At 44.9% G+C, this 19,100-nt stretch overlaps 1 protein-coding gene across 9 annotated transcripts in view; it reads right to left on the bottom strand.

Annotated features, from left to right (window-relative positions):
- fbxw7 (F-box and WD repeat domain containing 7) overlaps positions 1-19,100 on the bottom strand; it is a 572,031-nt gene that overhangs the window by 244,989 nt on the left and 307,942 nt on the right. For all 9 annotated transcript variants that reach the window (XM_072496051.1, XM_072496052.1, XM_072496060.1 and 6 more), the window contains one exon: positions 13,005-13,505. In XM_072496051.1, the coding sequence (XP_072352152.1) occupies positions 13,005-13,505 (501 nt within the window). The remainder of the gene's footprint in view (positions 1-13,004; positions 13,506-19,100) is intronic.

The following is a 19,100-nucleotide window of genomic DNA, read 5'->3' as shown; positions in this document are numbered from 1 at the left end:
GTGAGGTTTGCTACACAAAACCCCTTTCTCTCTACTGAGTGGGAACCGGAGGCCAGGGAGATTTTTTGATTAACGGGATGGACGAGGAGAGAACAGCGCCTTACCATGTCGGGGTGTATGAAGCTCTCCGTAGTCCCAGAGTCGATTAAGCAGGACGTTTTGTGCCCGTTGATTAGTACTGTTGTTGTAGCAGTTGAGAGTGTTCGAGGCCAGGACTGATCCAGGGTCACCGAGGCTAATCTCAGCAGTTGAGTGTTCTCTTCGGGCAGTGTGTGGTCAGCTGAGCTGGGTTACTGGGAGTCCATCCTAGATGGCGGCTCCCATTGGTCGCACATGGCTGGGGGTGCACAAAATGGCGGCGCCTGTCCATCAAACGTGGCGTCCGCGGGACAAGATGGCGGCGCCCGGGAGCTGCACGTGGCCCTGGAGTAGGAAGATGGCGGCGTCGGCTGGCCACATGGGGACTGTGGAGAGGTTTGTGGTGGCGGGCTGCATTCGCCGCCGGAGACCACGGCGACCGCACAGGCCTGGCATATACACCATGAAGTGGCCCTTTTTACCACATCCCTTGCAGGTGGATGCGCGGGCTGGGTAGCGCTGCCGGGAGTGCTTGGCCTGCCCGCAAAAGTAGCAGCGGGGCCTCCCGGGGTTGCCAAGCTGCCTTGCAGCACAAGCTTGTGGGGGGATGGGGGATGTCTCGGGGTCGGCTGCGGAGGGGTTCCACGTTGCCCAGAGGCTGCCGCGTGGTCGGGAACGTAAGCGCGGGCTTGGAGGTAAGCCCTGGATGGAGGCCACATCCAGGGAACCTGCAAGGGCCCGTGCCTCCTTGAGGCCTAGGGTGTCTTTCCAGCAGTCGCTGGCGGATTTGGGAGGACAGCATACCTGCCACGAAAGCGTCCTGGATCAAGAGTTCCGTGTGGTCGCTCGCCGAAACTTGCAGGCAGTTGCAGTTTCTCCCCAACACCAGGAGCGCACGGTAGAATTCTTCCAGCGATTCCCCAGGGATTTTTCGCCTCGTTGCTTGCAGATGTCGGGCGTAGACCTGGTTTACCGGGCGAATATAATGTCCTTTTAGCAGCTCTTTTGCTGCATTGAAGTCTTCTGCATCCTCGATGAGGGTGTAAATTTCCGGGCTCACCCTCGAGTGCAGGACTTGCATTTTTGTTCTCCCGTGGGTGTGTTTTCGGCCGTTCCGAGATATCCTTTAAAACACGCCAGCCAGTGCTTGAAGATTGCCGCTGAATTTGCCGCGTGGGGGCTGAGTTGCAGACACTCCAGCTTGATTCGGAGCTCCATCCTTTTAAATCTAGCTTATTAAATTGATGCACGATCAATGACCACTAAAGCGAGGTTGTTGTCCAACTGAAGGCTTTAATAAGCTAGATGTTTCCCCCAGCAGCTCAGGTACAGAATGAAGGCTGCTGGGGCGGCACGGGCTCTTATACCCCGCCTTGCAGGGCGGAGCTACCATACAGCTTGACCAATAGGAAACATACAATATCTACCAATGGTGTTCCAGCATTACCAGGTACCGTAATACCTCTACACAGACTACCACAAATACATAGACCAGGCATCGGGTGAAGATGTGTGAAGAGATCAGATCAGTCCATCAGTCCATAAGAGGGTCGTTTAGGAGTCTGGTAACAGCAGGGGAGAAGCTGTTTTTGAATCTGTGCGTGTTCTCAGCCTTTTGTACCTCCTGCCCGATGGAAAGAGTGAGTAAGCCAGGTGGGAGGGATCTTTGATTATGCTGCCCGCTTTCCCAAGGCAGTGGGAGGTGTAGACAGAGTCAATGGATTGGAGGCGGTTTTGTGTGATGGACTGGGCGGTGTTCACGATTCTCTGTAGTTTTCTTCCAGTCTTAGGCCAAGCAGTTGCCATACCAGGCTGTGATGCAGCCAGATAGGATGCTTTCTACGGTGCAACATATTTTCACTTTCCATGGTTAAATGAGATTACAACTTGAATGTCACCTCAGTGTAAGAATTATTCCAAATACTATTTCACCAAATGATCCCTCCAACCATGTTGCAGACAGTAAATCTTCCTTAAACATGAGCCCCACTCCCATTTCTATTTACATTCATCTCATATGTGAAGCATACAATCTAGTCCATAACCTCCTTTTATGGCTCCCAATAACCTAACTTTCCCTTTGTCAGTCCACTGCCCATTTATAACCCCTTAGCATGGCCCTTACTTTTTAAAAGTTGCCATCTCTGCCTCTTCAAAAAAATAGTTTCACTTCTCTCTCTTGTCTACAACCTTAAATACTGTTGCTTTTTCAACCGTGCCCTTACCTCTTCCTCGAAAATTTTCCAATTCTTGCACACACACAATAGAGACTGTATGAGACCAGACACACAAACACGATACATGACTGATGGTCGATGATCGTTCCTTATCATAATTGTCATTATTCACACAAACATTGCTCATATACAGTCTACCACTGTTGCACTGCTCTCTTTCAAATGAGCATCAAGAAAATCTATGGACTTAATATTACTGGGTTAGTGATTAGTTAATTGTAGGGCCTTGCTTTCGTTCTGGATTTCAATAAAAAATATCAGCACAAGTTCTTTGCATTGGTACTGAAAGATTATTTTTTAAACTGTTTGCTTAGCTTCAAGAACTGCTTTTTCAGGTGCCTATGTGCCTTTTGATCACCATTTTAATAAGATTGTGCAATTTATTTTATCCCAATAAGCCTTTCCTTTCCTGCAGGAATTTTATTCTGATTTATTTAGGTATCGGTTCTCACATACCTTTCATCTCTTGTAGCCCTGTTACACCACCATTTTATGTCTGCTTTGGATGATGTAAACACACTAATTTCCACCTCTCAAAGAAATGTATTTAACACATATTAAACCAATGTTTTACATTGAGAAAACAAGGCAAAGGAGCTGAGGCCCACAATGTAAGCCTATGAGATGATGATCGTGATATGAAGATGGATTTTAAACCACAAAGATTGCAAGAGGAGGAAGGGTCGGCTAATGGGAGGGGAAACAGATCTACAATTTTAAGATTCTGGAAGGGATGAGTTAAAGATAAACGGTGGGGTTCAGTGTATTGAGTGTTCACGTCACCACAGAGGGAAGTGGAGGAGCCGGCCAGCGCTGCATAATATATTTTCAGGTTATAAAGGAAAACCTAAAACTTTACAGATACAACTACAGCAGTAGTAAATCAATAAAATAGACATGAAGAGTTGCACCAGAAATATAGAGATTAAAGCCTAGACATTATGTGGATCAGCTCTTCTAGTATATGTTTATTTTATTGTTGAGGATGAAATAAAACAAAATGAATTTAAGATTCCTTCTCTCCACCCAGGCTTGGATTTGAAAGAATTAACATTTGTTATGGGGAAAGTGTTCAGCATGAAAGGGAAGAGATAGATATCTGGAATCTGCTTTTGCGATGGAGGGGATCTGGGAGTTCTACAAGAATCTCAAAGAATTAAGGAGGACTAGTGCTGTGAAACCAATAGAAAATAAAAGGTGCTTTTCTTTCGACATAAGAAACTGAAAATTCAAAGAAAGAAGATGCTCATTGACCCAAAAAGATATAGTGATTTAGCCATTGTACCACAGGCATGCAACAAAGGAATTCATTGAATATGGAGTGTAATCAGTGAAGGAGTGAACAGGGTGAGAGGATTCACTGATATGAACTACCAGCAAGAGATGATGATTTATCACAGAATCGTTACGGAGCAGAAGGAGGCATTTGGCCATTGTGTCTGCACCAGCTCGCCGAACAAGTATCACGACTGAGTGTCATTTCCCTGCCTTTCCTCCTGTACCCCTGCGCATTGTTTCTATCCAAGTAATCATCTAATGTCCATTGGAATGCCTCGACCACACTTCCAGGCAGGGCATTCCAGATCCAAACCACTTGTTGTGTGAAAATATTTTTTCCTCATCACATTTGCTTCTTTTACAAATCACTTCAAATATATGCCTTCTCGTTCTTGATCATTTTACGAGTGGGAACAGTTTCTCCCATCTATTGTCCATTCACCTCATGATTTTGAACATCTCTATCAAATCTCCTTTTAGCCACCTTCTCCCCAAGAACAACAGTCTCAACCTCTCCAATCTATCCTCACAACTTATGTTTCTCATTCTTGTAAACACCTCTTCTGAACTCTCTCCAGTGTGTTCACATCCTTCCTATAGTGTGGTGCCCAAAACTGTACACAATATTTCAGCTGGGGTCTAACTAGTGTCTTGTACAAGTTCAGCATAGCCTCATTGCTCCTGTACTCTATGCCAACAAAGTCCTGAATACTATATGCTTTATTAACTGCTCACTCAACCTGTCCTGCCACCTTCAATAACCTAAGCACATATGCATCCAGGTCGCTCTGCTTCTGCATCGCCTTAAGAATTATATTTTATATGGTCTCCTTATGTTCTTCCTACCAAAATGCATCACCTCACATGTCTGCACTGAACTTCATCTGCCACCTATCTGCCCACTCCATCAACTTGTCTATGTCCTTCAGAAGTTCGACACTGTCCACTTCACATTTCACAATACTTCCAAGTTTTGTGTCATCCACAAACTTTGAAATCGTCTCCTGCATACCAAGATCTAGATCATCAATATATATCAGGAAAAGCAAGGCCCTTTCTGTTACCCCCTCAAAACCCCCCAGCAACTTACTTAAACACAATTTCCCCTTTAGAATTCCATGCTGGCTCTTCCTAATCAGTCCACAATTTTTTTAATGACTATTTGTTTGGAAAGCAACAATTATACAGGATTCCTGAGGCAATTAAGCACAATCATGTGCCCAATTCTAAATTAGAAGATAGTTATTTAACTTTACTATATAAAACAAAATAATTTGTCAGATGTCAAATAACTTGTGCTGCATTTAGCCAACTTCACTCGATCGAATACTTAATACAAATATCAAAATTATTTTAAAAGTACACTTTGTTTTAATTCCTTCGAACAGAATCCAAGATTACATTGTTCTGTTCAGTGCAATGGCTCATCTGGCCATGGTTAGATCTGAAATTTAAACATTTTCCAGGAACGCAATATACCAAATTACAGCAAAGGAAAACAGGAAACCATTTACACTCCTACATTGAAGTATCAATAAATTGTACATACCAAATTGGCATTTACCATCAAATACACCATAAGCTATAAATATTTGTGAAAACATAGCAGGAAATTACTTTGATAGGTACCTGTGACTTCCGATGGAATTATGTTGGGGAAGACATGCACAAGGTGGTTCCTGCTAGAGCACTGCACTTTTAGCCCTTTTCACTTAGTTTCAGGAGTTATTTTCATTTGAAAACCCACATATTTAATGAGATAAGGAATCCACATAGGTGAAATGTCCAGAAACGCCAGGGGAAAAAACCCAAGGTAGAAGTTCGTCGACAAAGTCAGAGGCCTCCCGGGAAGAATGGAAAGAGTGGCAGAGGCAGTCTCTGGGGTTCCGACCACTCCACTAATGGCGAAGATGCTTACGAGCACCTTAGCATCAGAATTTGACAAACACTGAAGGGTTGTGTCGGGGGACCTCAGCAAATCGATGGCAGAGGCCTTGGCTCCCACCTTGGAATTGGAGACAACCAACAAAACGGTAAAGACACATGGGGCCACGATAAAAGGCACGGAGGTGGCCCTTTCGAGGCACAGTAATCAGATTGCCTCTCTAGATAGGTCTCTGATGGCTATGTGAACAAATCGCTGAAGGCCAAAATGAATGATTTGGAGAAACGTTCCAGGAGGAAGTATTGTGGGGTTGCCAGAGGGGATAGAAGCCCAACTCCCACAGAGTATTTTGAGATGACATTTGGGAAAATGGTGGGGGGAGTGGACCCACACCCCCTCCGGCATTGGACAAACCACCTAGAATGGTAATTGTGAAGTTTAACAGCTTCAAATAAAAAGAGTGGGTCCTGAGATGGGCAAGGGAGCACGAGACTACAAATGAGAAAGCCACACCATCAGGTTTTACCAGGACATGGGAGCAGAGCTGGCGAAGAAGAGGGCTGCGTTCAACAAAGTCAAGGCCGCCTTTTACAAATGTGGAGTCCGGTTTGGGGAGGTGCATCCGGCGCGGCTCAGAGTGACTTTTGATGTAAAGGACTATTATTTTGATGCGCCGGGAGAGGCGGATTCCTTTGGAAAGAAGCATGGGCTGGGCGTGGGGTAATTCATGTGCAGCAGGTATACTCGCGGATCGACGGTTTTGTGCTGGTTAGGGGTCACCTCCTTTTTGTGGAGGTGGCAGGTTACTCGACAATTGTGTTTTCAGACCTTGTCCCATATTTTATTGATTTGGCATTAGAATCAAGTCCCTCCCAGCATCCAATGGCATTATTAGCGGACAAGACATTTTGTCAACGCATGTTCACTAACATTGCGGCGTATATGAAATTTAATAAAAGTGAGTCTATCTCCATCTACACAGATGGAAGCATGAGGTGGGGGGTAGGGGGGAAATTCCTGCTAAATGCACGCGATGAAGACTGCGAGGGTGGAGCAGCAGAGGCTGGTGGACTCCATGCTGGAGATGGACCACCAGTTCTCATTTGGCCCCGCCACTGGAGTTTTTGGCAAGGAGAAAAAAATTGCAGTCACAATTTGAACTATTATCAATAGATACGGCGTTGGACCAGCAGCACGTTCGAGGTGTTTGTTTTATGAACATGTGGAGAAGGCCAGTATCCTCTTAACCCATCAGCTGAGGCGTCAGATGACTTCCCGGGAGATCATACAGGTATGTGACTCAATGGCAGCCTGGTTTCCGCCCTGCCTTGGGTCAATGCGAATTTTGAAACCTTTTATCGGGATCTCCATCGATCAGAGTCTCCGGCGAGGGGTTCAGTCTTAATTGATTTTTTGGATGGATTACACATCCCAGTTGTGGAGGGCGAGAGGAATGAAGAGTTGGAATCTCCATTGGGCCAAAGGAAATTATCAAATGCATTGGTTAATGCAGACTGGTAAAGCTCCTGGTCTTGATGGCTTCTCCATTGAGTTTTCTAAGTAGTTTGTGGAGCAATTGGTACTCCTAATTTTAGATATGTTTAAAGACTCCTCATCCCCGAATTCGTTGCCGTTTACACTTGCGCAGGCCTCTATTTCATTGATCCTGAAGAAGGACAAGGACCCGACTCAATGTGGGTCGTATCGACCTATAAAAGGCGGATGTCGAATTACTTGCTAAAGTGCTGGCACTGCGGTTCAAACCCCGTCTCCCAGAGGTGGTCGTGGAAGACCAGACAGGCCTGGTTAAGGGACGGCTATTGCCAGCCAATATACGTCATCTGTTAAATGTTGACCTTCCCAGGGAGAGTCGGGGCGGGGGTTTGCCGCCTGAGGGACTGGAGTGTGCGGGAGGCGCGGGCACGTGGCTGGCCTAAGAAAGGGGATGGCTAGTCGGCCGCCCCCCCCCCCCCCCGAGTAGCCCCCTGATACGGCTGATAATGGAATGTGAGGGGCCTGAATGGGCCGGTCAAGAGGGCCCAGGTGTTCGCGCATTTAAAGGGACTGAAGATAGACGTTGTTATGCTTCAAGAGACACACTTGAAGGTGGCAGATCAGATCAGGCTGAGAAAGGGATGGGTAGGGCAGGTCTTTCATTCAGAGCTGCATGCGAAGAACAGAGGGGTTGCAATACTGGTGGGGAAGCGGGTGTCGTTCGAGGCGCTGAGTATTGTGGCAGATAATGGGGGTCGATACGTGATGGTGAGTGGTAGGTTGCAGGGGACCCGGGTGGTACTGGTGAATGTGTATGCCCCGAATTGGGACGATGCATGGTTTATGAAGCGCATGTTGAGTCGGAACCCGGATCTGGAAGCGGGGAGCTTGATAATGGGGGGGGGGGGGGGGGGGGGGGGCTTTAATACGGTACTGGACCCAGCATTGGACCGATCCAGGTCAAGAACGGGTAAGAGGCCAGCTGCGGCCAAGGTGCCAAGGGGGTTTATGGACCAGATGGGGGGAGTGGATCCATGGAGGTTTGCCAGACCGGTGGCCAGAGAGTTCTCTTTTTTCTCCCATGTACATAAAGCCTATTCACGGATAGACTTCTTTGTGATGGTTAGGGCACTGATCCCAAGAATGGAGGGAACGGAATATTCGGCTATAGCGATTTCGGACCACGCCCCACACTGGGTGGAGTTGGAGTTGGGGGAGGAGAGGGACCAGCGCCCGCTGTGATGCCTGGATGTGGAACTGTTGGCGGATGAGGAGGTTTGTGGGCGGGTCCGGGGGTGCATTCAGAGATACATAGAGGCCAATGATAATGGGGACGTGCAGGTGGGTGTGGTTTGGGAGGCTCTGAAGGCGGTGGTTAGGGGAGAGCTAATTTCAATTAGGGAACACAGGGAGAAGAGAGAGAGGATGGAGAGGGAGAGGTTGGTGGGGGAGATAGTACGGGCGGACAGGAGCTATGCAGAGGCCCCCGATGAGGAGCTGCTGAGGGAGCGACGGAACCTCCAAATGGAATTTGATTTATTGACCACGGGGAAGGCAGAGGCTCAGTGGAGGAAAATGCAGGGGGCAGTATATGAGTATGGGGAGAAGGCAAGTCGGATGCTGGCGCATCAGCTACGTAAGAGGGAGGCAGAGAGGGAGATTGGAGGAATTAGGGATAGGGGGGGGGAATACGCTGCGGAGTGCGGTTAAAATAAATGAGGTATTCAGGGATTTCTATGGGGACCTGTACAAGTCAGAGCCCCCGGAGGGGGGAGAGGGGATGCGGCAGTTCTTAGATCAACTGAGGTTCCCGAGGGTGGAGAAGGAGCAGGTGGCTGGCCTGGGGCCCCCAATGGGGCTGGAGTAGCTGGTTAAGGGGTTGGGGAGCATGCAGGCTGGCAAGGCCCCGGGACTGGATGGATTCCCGGTTGAATTTTATAGGAAGTATGTGGATCTGTTGGGCCCGTTGCTGGTGAGAACCTTCAATGAGGCGAGGGAGGAAGGGACTCTGCCCCCGACAATGTCTCAGGCGCTGATCTCGCTGATTCTCAAGCGGGACAAGGACCCACTGCAGTGCGGTTCGTATAGGCCGATCTCGCTCATTAACGTAGATGCCAAGTTGCTGGCGAAGGTCCTCGCCACGAGGATTGAGGACTGTGTCCTGGGAGTGATACATGAGGACCAGACGGGGTTTGTGAAGGGCAGGCAGTTAAATGCGAATGTGCGGAGGCTCCTGAACGTGATTATGATGCCCTCGGTGGGGTGGGAAAGCGGAGTCGGTGGCGGCTATGGATGCGGAGAAGGCCTTTGATCAGGTGGAGTGGGAGTACCTATGGGAAGTGCTTAGCAGGTGTGGGTTCGGGGAAGGGTTCATAGGGTGGGTCAGGTTGTTATACAGGGCCCCAGTGGCGAGCGTGTCTACGAACCGGCGGAGATCGGAATATTTCAGATTGTACCGGGGGACGAGACAGGGGTGTCCCCTTTGCTGTTCGCGTTGGCAATTGAGCTGCTGGCCATGGCATTAAGGGAGTCTAGGAACTGGAGGGGGTTGGTCCATGGAGGGGAGGAACACCGGGTGTCGTTGTATGCTGATGAACCGTTGTTATATATTGCAGATCCAGTGGAGGGGATGGCGGAGGTTATGCGGATCCTTAGGGAGTTTGGGGACTTCTCGGGCTACAATCTCAACGTGGGGAAGAGTGAACTCTTTGTAGTACATGCGGGGGGCCAGGAAAGGGGGCTAGAGGAGCTGCCGTTGAAGAGGGTGGAGAGGAGCTTCGATACCTGGGTATCCAGGTAGCTAGGAGCTGGGGGGCCCTGCATAAGCTTAATTTGGCACGGTTGGTGGACCAGTTGGAGGAAGACTTTAGGAGATAGGATGTGTTGCCACTTTCCCTGGCGGGTAGGGTGCAGTCGGTCAAGATGACGGTCCTCCCGAGGTTCTTATTCGTGTTCCAGTGCCTGCCCATCCTAATCCCCAAGGCTTTTTTCAAGCGGGTAAGCAGAAGTATTATGGGGTTTGTATGGGCGAGCAAGATTCCGAGGGTGAAGAGGGTGTTTCTGGAACGCAGTCGGGACAGGGGCGGGCTGGCGCTGCCGAATTTGTGTGGTTATTATTGGGCAGCGAATGTGGCGATGATCCGTAAATGGGTAATGGAGGGAGAGGGGGCGGCGTGGAAGAGGCTAGAGGCGGCGTCTTGTGTGGGTACTAGCTTGGGGGCGCTGGTGACGGCACCACTGCCGCTACCGCCGACGCGGTACATCACAAGCCCGGTGGTGGCGGCGGCATTGAAGATCTGGGGGCAGTGGAGGTGACATAGGGGTGAGGTGGGGGCCTCAGTTTGGTCCCCGATACGGGATAATCATAGGTTTGTACCGGGCAGGATGGATGGGGGTTCCTAAGTTGGCAGCGGGCAGGAATTAAAAGGATGGGGGACCTGTTCATAGATGGGACTTTTGCTAGTCTGGGGGTGCAGGAGGAGAAATTTGGGTTGCCTCCCGGAAACGCTTTTAGATATATGCAAGTGAGGGTGTTTGTGAGATGGCAGGTAAGGGAATTTTCACTACTTCCAGCACGAAGGATTCAGGACAGGGTGATTTCGGGTGTATAGGCTGGAGAAGGCAAGGTCTCAGCGATTTATCAGGAGCTGCAGGAAGCGGAGGAGGCCTCAGTGGAGGAGTTGAAGGGCAAGTGGGAGGAGGAGCTTGGGGAGGAGCTGGGTGAGGGTCTGTGGGTTGATGCCCTGGGCAGCGTCAATTCCTCCTCCTCTTGCGCCAGGCTCATTCTAATACAGTTCGAAGTAGTACATAGGGCGCATATGACAGGGGCGAGGAGGAGTAGGTTTTTTGGGGTGGAGGACAGATGTTTGAGATGTTCGGGGTGCCCAGCAAATCACGCCCATATGTTCTGGACGTGCCCGGCACTGGAGGGGTTCTGGAGGGGCTATGCGAGGGCTATGTCTAAAGTTGCGAACACCCGGGTCAAGCCGAGCTGGGGTATAGCACTATTTGGGGTATCGGAAGAGCCGGGAGTGCAGGAGCCGAAAAAGGCCGGAGTTCTGGCCTTTGCGTCCCTGGTAGCCCGGCAGAGGATCCTGCTAATGTGGAGAGATGCGAAGCCCCCGAGCGTAGGAGCTTAGATCAATGAGATGGCAGAGTTCGTTAAGCTGCAGAGGATAAAGTTTGCCTTGCGGGGTCTGTGCAGGGGTTCTCCAGTCGGTGGCAACCGTTCCTAGACTTTCTCGCGGATCGCTAGGTGGAGGTCGAAACAGCAGCAACCCGGGGGGGGGGGGGGGGGGGGGGTTTGGTTTATGTTTTTGTTAAAAGGGTGCGTTTCCCCCACTTTTGAATTTTTTTGTTAAATGGGGTTAATGTATCTTTGTTTGATTTCCTATGTACAATTTTGTTTTCGTCCTTTCTGGAGTGTTTGGTTGAAAATTGTTGAAAATTTTGAATAAACATATATATTTTTTTAAATAAAAAAAATGTTGACCTTCCCCCTTCTCGGTGTCCGAACCGGAGGTAATTGTTTCCCTAGACACTGAAAAGGCATTTGATAGAGTGGAGTGAGAATATCTCGGAGATTCCTGAGAAGTTTGGATTTGAACAAAAGTTTATATGCTGGATTTGTTTACTTTATAGGGCCATGTCTCCCCACTTTTCTCCCCAAGTCCTTCTTTGTCAAGGTTAATAAATTAGTGTCCTCATTTATCTGGGCAGGAAGACTTAAAGGATCCAGAGGACATTGCTCCAGAGAGTCAGTCAGGTGGCTTAGCTTTGCCCAATTTATTATGCTACTAGTGGGCAACCAATATTCAGAAGATACTGTTGTGGTTCAGTGATCTGGGTTCCATATGGGGGCAGATAGAGGAATATTTCTGCAAGGGTTCTAACCTTGGTGCAATCGTAGCCTTTTTCTCCGGTAAGATTTTCCCTATTTTCCTTTTTTAAAAAAAAAAATGAGTACCTGCTAAACGTAGACTTACTTATCTTGCAACTCCAGAGTCACATCTGAATCATAACATCTTATATGCAACTTCCATTTAACGGTATTCATATTACCAATTTATAATGTTATGGTAACATTTAGTCATCAATGTTTCTGCTCCTATTAGGCTATTTCATTTTGAAGCAGAAAAATTGGGCAGTATTTTAGCAGAGTCTTTCTTAGCCATGTGTGCAATTCAATCCACCCCCAGCAGCTGAACAAATACTTTTTACTGGTTCAAGCCACCATTGCCTTAAATAATTAAAGGTCTGCTTTAACTATAATCATATCTTTATGAATTTTAAAAATGTTTAATCCAACATGTTCAAATAAAACGGTTAAACATTGAGTAAGTTAACAAAGTTCAAAGCCTTTGCCAACAAACATCCAACTGGAGGTGAAAGAAAACGCACCATTAAGATTCTTTTGGAAAAGGCTGGTCAAGTCAAAGGCAAATTTAAGATTGGCTAGCATCAAGCTTCAACTTGAAAACAAAGATAACGGCTTTTACCTATTCCTGGGATGTAGAAACTGGATTTTTGCTCGCCCTATATACAAGATGGAAATTACATGAAATTCAGTAAAAACTGTGGTCATTCTTATGTGTCAGAAAGTTAAAGCAAATGACTTTTCACAGCCATCAAATAAGTGCATAACATTCCAAAGATCCTCAATAAATTATTTTTCCTCTTTAGGTATGCTTTTACTTCATTCTTTAGTTTTTCCCATCTTGCATCTTCCAAGAGTTTTTATTTTAGGCACTTGTTAAAAAAAATTCTTCAGCTAAAAAAGGTTGCGGCCCTGGACCTAAACGTTGGCCTGTCGCTAGTTTTGCAGCATTTTAGTACATAGATATTACTGAGTCGATCCTTACTCCATCAGTACCTATTTGCAATATGTTTACCACAGTAATTGTGCTTACAATAGAACAGGCTCATCATTAACTTTTTATAGAATTGCATCATACTATAAATCTAATTGATTCCAAGACATCAATATAATGTTTAGTTCAGCTTTACACGATCATAAACAAATGCTCACTTACTTGATTCTTAGTTAACTGTGCCAGAGGCTGTTGGACGGCAATATCAATGTTATAATTTTGATCGGTTACATCATTTCCATTTGTGCTATCTTCTTCTCGACTGCTTTCATCAGATTGTTCAAAATCATCACTGTCTTGGTCCATTTCCTCTTCACCATCCTCTTGTTCCTCCTCTTTGTTCTCTTCCTTGGCCTCTGCTGTGATTTGGTTGTTGTTTTCTTCTTCCTCTGCTGTAGCAACTTGGGCCTCATCACTGGTGCTGCTGCTTGCCTCAGCACCACTGCCATCAGGATTTCTTACACAATGCCCCTCTTGCTCCTCCACTACTCTGTTCATTTGCTCCTCCTCTCCATGACTCAATGAGGCATTACCTCTGAGGGATCCTCCAGTTCGACGTCTCTTGCTGCCCCCAGACAGCAATTCCTGGTTCATTTCCAACAGCCAGCTTGCTACTTCTTGAACCTTCACTAGATTGGCAGATGGTGTACAAGTTGCTGCAACCTGAGAACAGAGGATATGAGATTAAATTAAAAATTGCACTCCACTGTCAGACTTCTAGAAGTTTTAACTAACGCATTCACTAGTTTTTAAGTTGATGTAACTTAAAATCAAAACAATTTCTTTGTATACAAAACATTGCAGCAAATGCAAATTCTGTTCTGATTATTTGTTAAACTGTGATTGGTTAATAACATTTATGGTCTTAAATTTTAATCATACAGTACAGCAGTGGGCTAAACACAGGGAGAATGGCAAGAACAATTCAATTTTTTTTCATTGATATTCAAAATGAAATATTCGCGTTTCAGATTTCCAGCATCCGCTTTGAAAATAATTGTAAGCTTTGCTAAAATTTAGTCCCGAGCAAATCTTGCCAGACAATTGGGAATGCAGATATTTGAAGTTTGAATCTTTCCAGAATTAAATTCATAGTAAAGTCTACTTTAAAGGGTTTGCCTTAATTAGCATTTCAGAACAGAAATAACACTATCATGAAACAAATTACATTTGTGTGCAAATATTTCAACAATATATTTTCATGTAAATGACTAAAATGCAGGTGGAATAGAATTATTGGTTAACCTGCCCAATACGCGATTATTATTATTATTCACTTTTGCTATAATGTTGGTCCCTTTCTCGCCAGGTATTAATATGTTTCTCAGGTTACAGTTGACCTCCAGCACTTCACCATGTGATTAGTTTTCACAGCTGAAATTGCAACAGAGTGCTGGTAGGCTATCAAAATATTGAAGACATTACAAGTCACAACTGATTCTATCCTTGCAAGACATTTGGAGCAGGGATGATGCCTTAGCAATAAGGAGTAGCAGTCAGACAAGTGCTTTTCTTATTAACTCATGATACCGTGACCAATTATAACACCCCCGATAACTAACGCCACTGAGGTCAGCTAACTCAAACCTTGGATCATCTTGGTTGTACAAGTCTGATATAGCGACTTTGTTCCTCCCTGAACAATAAAAGGGACTAGTTAGAAGTGTCACTCAAATGTTTTTTTTCAAATGGTTTCTTATTCCTATGCTTCAATGGAAATGTGTGTTCAGATTTCAATTTGTACACATGTTAAAATATTACCCCATACATTGGAAACAAAAATGCTAATCATCTGGTAAATAACAGTGCAATTCAATTTCCACTTTCTGTAGCATTTTATAAAATAAAATATCTAATGCATGAAAATTGTAAAGATTTCATTCCTATAATTCTATGTTCCAACAAAGCCTTCTGTACAACTTGAGAATGGAAGTGTCAATATCTGCTGCACAGTGTCAGTTTCAACTCCATTAATAATTAATTTATCTGAATGTTGAGTACAGCACATAGGAACAGCAAGGATAAGGATTCAAAGCTTACCGTATTCACCCCAATCAAATATCACTTAATACTATAATATAGCATGCACATGGAGCAGTATTAAACATCTGGCTTCCAATGGTGGATTACGTACACACAGTACAGATCTCCTACAATTAGATACAAATAATAATCATAAAGATACTGAACCTGCATACCACAGAAGTTCTGATCTATGAAAGCATTTTAATACAAACCCTGAAAACTTTATAATTAGAAATAAGAAAATTGTACATTAAAATAATGCACAATAATGATTTTAAAATGTGCACTATGCCACATGGGAAAAAGTAGTTATAACCAACTTCCTCAGTTTGTGGTATACAGAATACAGATTTGCAGTGAGCTCATGTTTTATTTACAAACTAGCTTACAAAAAAGTTACTAGTTAGTTTGGTGGAGGCTGCGTGAAAACACAATTGCGATCCACCTGGGGATGGGTCCAATGCAATATTGGTACTCGCCTAGGGCAAGATAAATGTGCAATTTAACTTGTCAGCATGAAAAATGAAGTGATCCATCATTGCAACCTTATTATACCAAAAGAAAACTATGCTGTTGGATTCTGAAATTAAATCTTTTCCCATTTCAATCCTTCTTGACAAGAGTGTGTTCAGTTTCCTATTTACAATTGTACTACTGCCACAAAACCTAGCATTTTGCGTAAGTTGCAATATGTGAAATAAAGCATCTAATCAGCTTAACGAACAAAGAACAATACAGCACAGGAACAGGCCCTTCGGCCCTCCAAGCCTGTATCGGTCATGATACCACCCTTGGCCAAAACCCTCAGCACTTCTGAGTGCCGTATCCCTCTATGCCCATCCTATCCATGTATTTGTCGAGATGCCTTCTGTGTAAAAAGCTTGCCTCGCACATCTCCTCTAAACTTTGCCCCACGGACCTTAAACCTATGCCCCTGGTGACTGACTCCTCCACCCTGGGAAAGAGTACCTGCCCATCCACTCTATCCATGCCCCTCATAATCTTGTAGACCTCTTTCAGGTTGCCCCTCAACCTCCGTTGTTCTAATAGAATCATAGAAGTTTACAGCATGGAAACAGGCCCTTCGGCCCAACCAGTCCATGCCGCCCAGTTTTTACCATTAAGCTAGTCCCAGTTGCCCGCACTTGGCCCATAACCCTCTATACCCATCTTACCCATGTAACTATCTAAATGCTTTTTAATGAAAACAGTCCGAATCGATTCAACCTCTCCGCATAACTAACGCCCCACAGACCAGGCAACATCTTGGTAAACCTTCTCTGCACCCTCTCCAAAGCCTCCACATCCTTCTGGTTGTGTGGCGACCAGAATTGTGGCACAATAATCTAAGTGCGGCCATACCAAGGTTCTGTACAGGTTTAAAAAAAATTAATATCAAACATATTACCTAACCAACAATTTTAGCCTTGGATGTCACAGTCAAAAATAAATCTTGAACATGCCTAACAAATTATTTGTTTCCATGACAACTGTTCAAAGAGAATGGGAATACTTTTCAGAAAACTTCAACAATAATCAGCAATCTTCCTTGAAGATTTTTTAACAGTGTAAATGTTTGAAGAGGAGAACTTGATAAAACAGCAGAAGGATTAAGACCTTGATGGTCAGTGCAATATATAGCAGAATTAATAAATGTCAGATATTTTGGACATAATCTTCACTGTTCCAACAAAAAAATCATTTTATAAGACAATTTTAGCCTTAGCCCAGGAAATGGAATCAAATGCATGCCAGTGCTTCTTTTTACCTCATCAATACACTTGAAATTAGTTCTGTGCAATAAGTGAAACGAAGTAGAGCATAATTTTCACAATTTAAAGAGAAAATCCACTATGACTCACCTGATAAAATTTAACACTTGTTTTTGTACCCTGCATAACAAGAGAATATTACAGCTTATTGTACCAGTTAAATTAACTTCTCTACCCTCTCTGCCTAAGTTACAACTTTCTTTTCTAATTAGCTACAATGCAGTTAAAAGTGTTTCTGACAGTTTAATCAGTATAAATGCAATATACAAAATTGCACACCTATTCAAATTGCAAAAATGGCACAAGGACTATATGTACCTATACATTCACTGAATAAAAGACATATTGCTGTTTTTATTCCAACTGTTTTTGGACATTACTTTGTGTCCCTCAAAATGCTCCACAAGCATTTTTAAAAATATTTGCCAATGGCATAATACGAAAAACATTTCACTTAAAACATCGAAAAAAATCAGACGTTCCTCATGACAGACCCTGGCTTTAGTGAGCAGTGCCTATTGCAAATTGCAAGTGAGACACAAGAGTATGTATGTATAAAAGCCAAAGTATTTATTTAAAAAATTATAAGGACATACAGAAAGACAAAAGAGCAGCATCACATTTTAATCACTCAACCACAGTGAGCTCTGGACTCAATAAATAAAGTGAATGAATTTACTTTCCAACCAATGTAGTATCAGCATTCCACAGGGAGAGAATTTTAACTGAAAGGTTACCTGCACATTCCAATCAATAATAAAGACTAAACAGCCCAGCTACCCTTCCCAGTAGGCATTTAGGCTTATGCAATCCTCCTTCGCTCAGTGTAGAAAAGGATCATCAGATTTCCTTTTCCTAATCATTGTACGCTTCTCAGTAGGAAGACGATTGCCACATCTAAACCCCTAGAAGCATCTAGACCAGCAAAGAAGCAACCAGTCTCATTGTGCCTTTTTAACAGCCATTGCATCGTGCTCAGTGTGCATCTGACTAACAGCCTACCCAGCATGCGTTTCACCCCATGAAGCACACTGACAGGTTATCTTATCGCAACTAAAACCTCATTTGTGTTCTGTATGAAATATTTATCAATGCAGCAGTTCTAACTAAACCAGGTATTGCAACCAGAAAGGAAGCAACACTTCTGCTGTGGGATGTTAAATATTAGTGTTGTGTCTGCAGAAGGATCAATTAAAAAAAAATACAGCTGTGCAAAGTAAAGTAAAAATGTGCTTTTTATAATAGATAGAAGTGAGGTTTTGAAGTGCAATCCTGTCTGTTATATGTCCATAAGTCTCAAAGAACTCCTGAGAGAATCAAAAGCTGCAGGAGAAAATTGGACAATATGGGTAGCCACTGGTTTAAAGTGTGCCTTCTTCAATGCCAGGGGCATCCGGAATAAGGTGGGTGAACTAGCGGCATGGGTTAGTACCTGGGACTTCGATGTTGTGGCCATTTCGGAGACATGGATAGAGCAGGGACAGGAATGGTTGTTGCAGGTGCCGGGGTTTAGATATTTCAGTAAGCTCAGGGAAGGTGGTAAAAGAGGGGGAGGGGTGGCATTGTTAGTCAAGGACAGTATTACTGTGGCAGAAAGGACGTTTCATGAGGGCTCGTCTACTGAGGTAGTATGGGCTGAGGTTAGAAACAGGAAAGGAGAGGTCACCCTGTTAGGGGTTTTCTATAGGTCTCCGAAAAGTTCCAGAGATGTAGAGGAAAGGATTGCAAAGATGATTCTGGATAGGAGCGAAAGCAACAGGCTAGTTGTTATGGGGGACTTTAACTTTCCAAATATTGACTGGAAACGCTATAGTTTGAGTACTTTAGATGGGTCTGTTTTTGTCCAATGTGTGCAGGAGGGTTTCCTGACACAGTATGTAGATAGGCCAACGAGAGGCGAGGCCATATTGGACTTGGTACTGGGTAATGAACCAGGACAGGTGTTAGATTTGGAGGTAGGTGAGCACTTTGGAGATAGTGACCACAATTCGATTACGTTTACTTTAGTGATGGAAAGGGATAGGTATATACCGCAGGGCAAGAGTTATATCTGGGGGAAAGTCAATTATGATGCGATGAGGCAAGACTTGGGATGCATCGGATGGAGAGGAAAACTGCAGGGGATGGGCACAATGGAAATGTGGAGCTTGTTCAAGGAACAGCTACTGCGTGTCCTTGATAGGTATGTACCTGTCAGGCAGGGAGGAAGTGGTCGAGCGAGGGAACCGTGGTTTACTAAAGCAGTCAAAATACTTGTCAAGAGGAAGGAGGTGGCTTATGTAAAGATGAGACATGAAGGTTCAGTTAGGGCGCTCAAGAGTTACAAGTTAGCTCGGAAGGACCTAAAGAGAGAGCTAAGAAGAGCCAGGAGGGGACATAAGAAGTCTTTGGCAGGTAGGATCAAGGATAACCCTAAAGCTTTCTATAGATATGTCAGGAATAAATGAATGACTAGGGTAGG

Source organism: Scyliorhinus torazame, chromosome 3, assembly GCF_047496885.1.
Source record: "Scyliorhinus torazame isolate Kashiwa2021f chromosome 3, sScyTor2.1, whole genome shotgun sequence".
Classification (NCBI taxonomy): Eukaryota; Metazoa; Chordata; class Chondrichthyes; order Carcharhiniformes; family Scyliorhinidae; genus Scyliorhinus; species Scyliorhinus torazame.
Note: the sequence above shows the minus strand (reverse complement) of the source record. Positions and strands in the feature narration are given on the sequence as shown.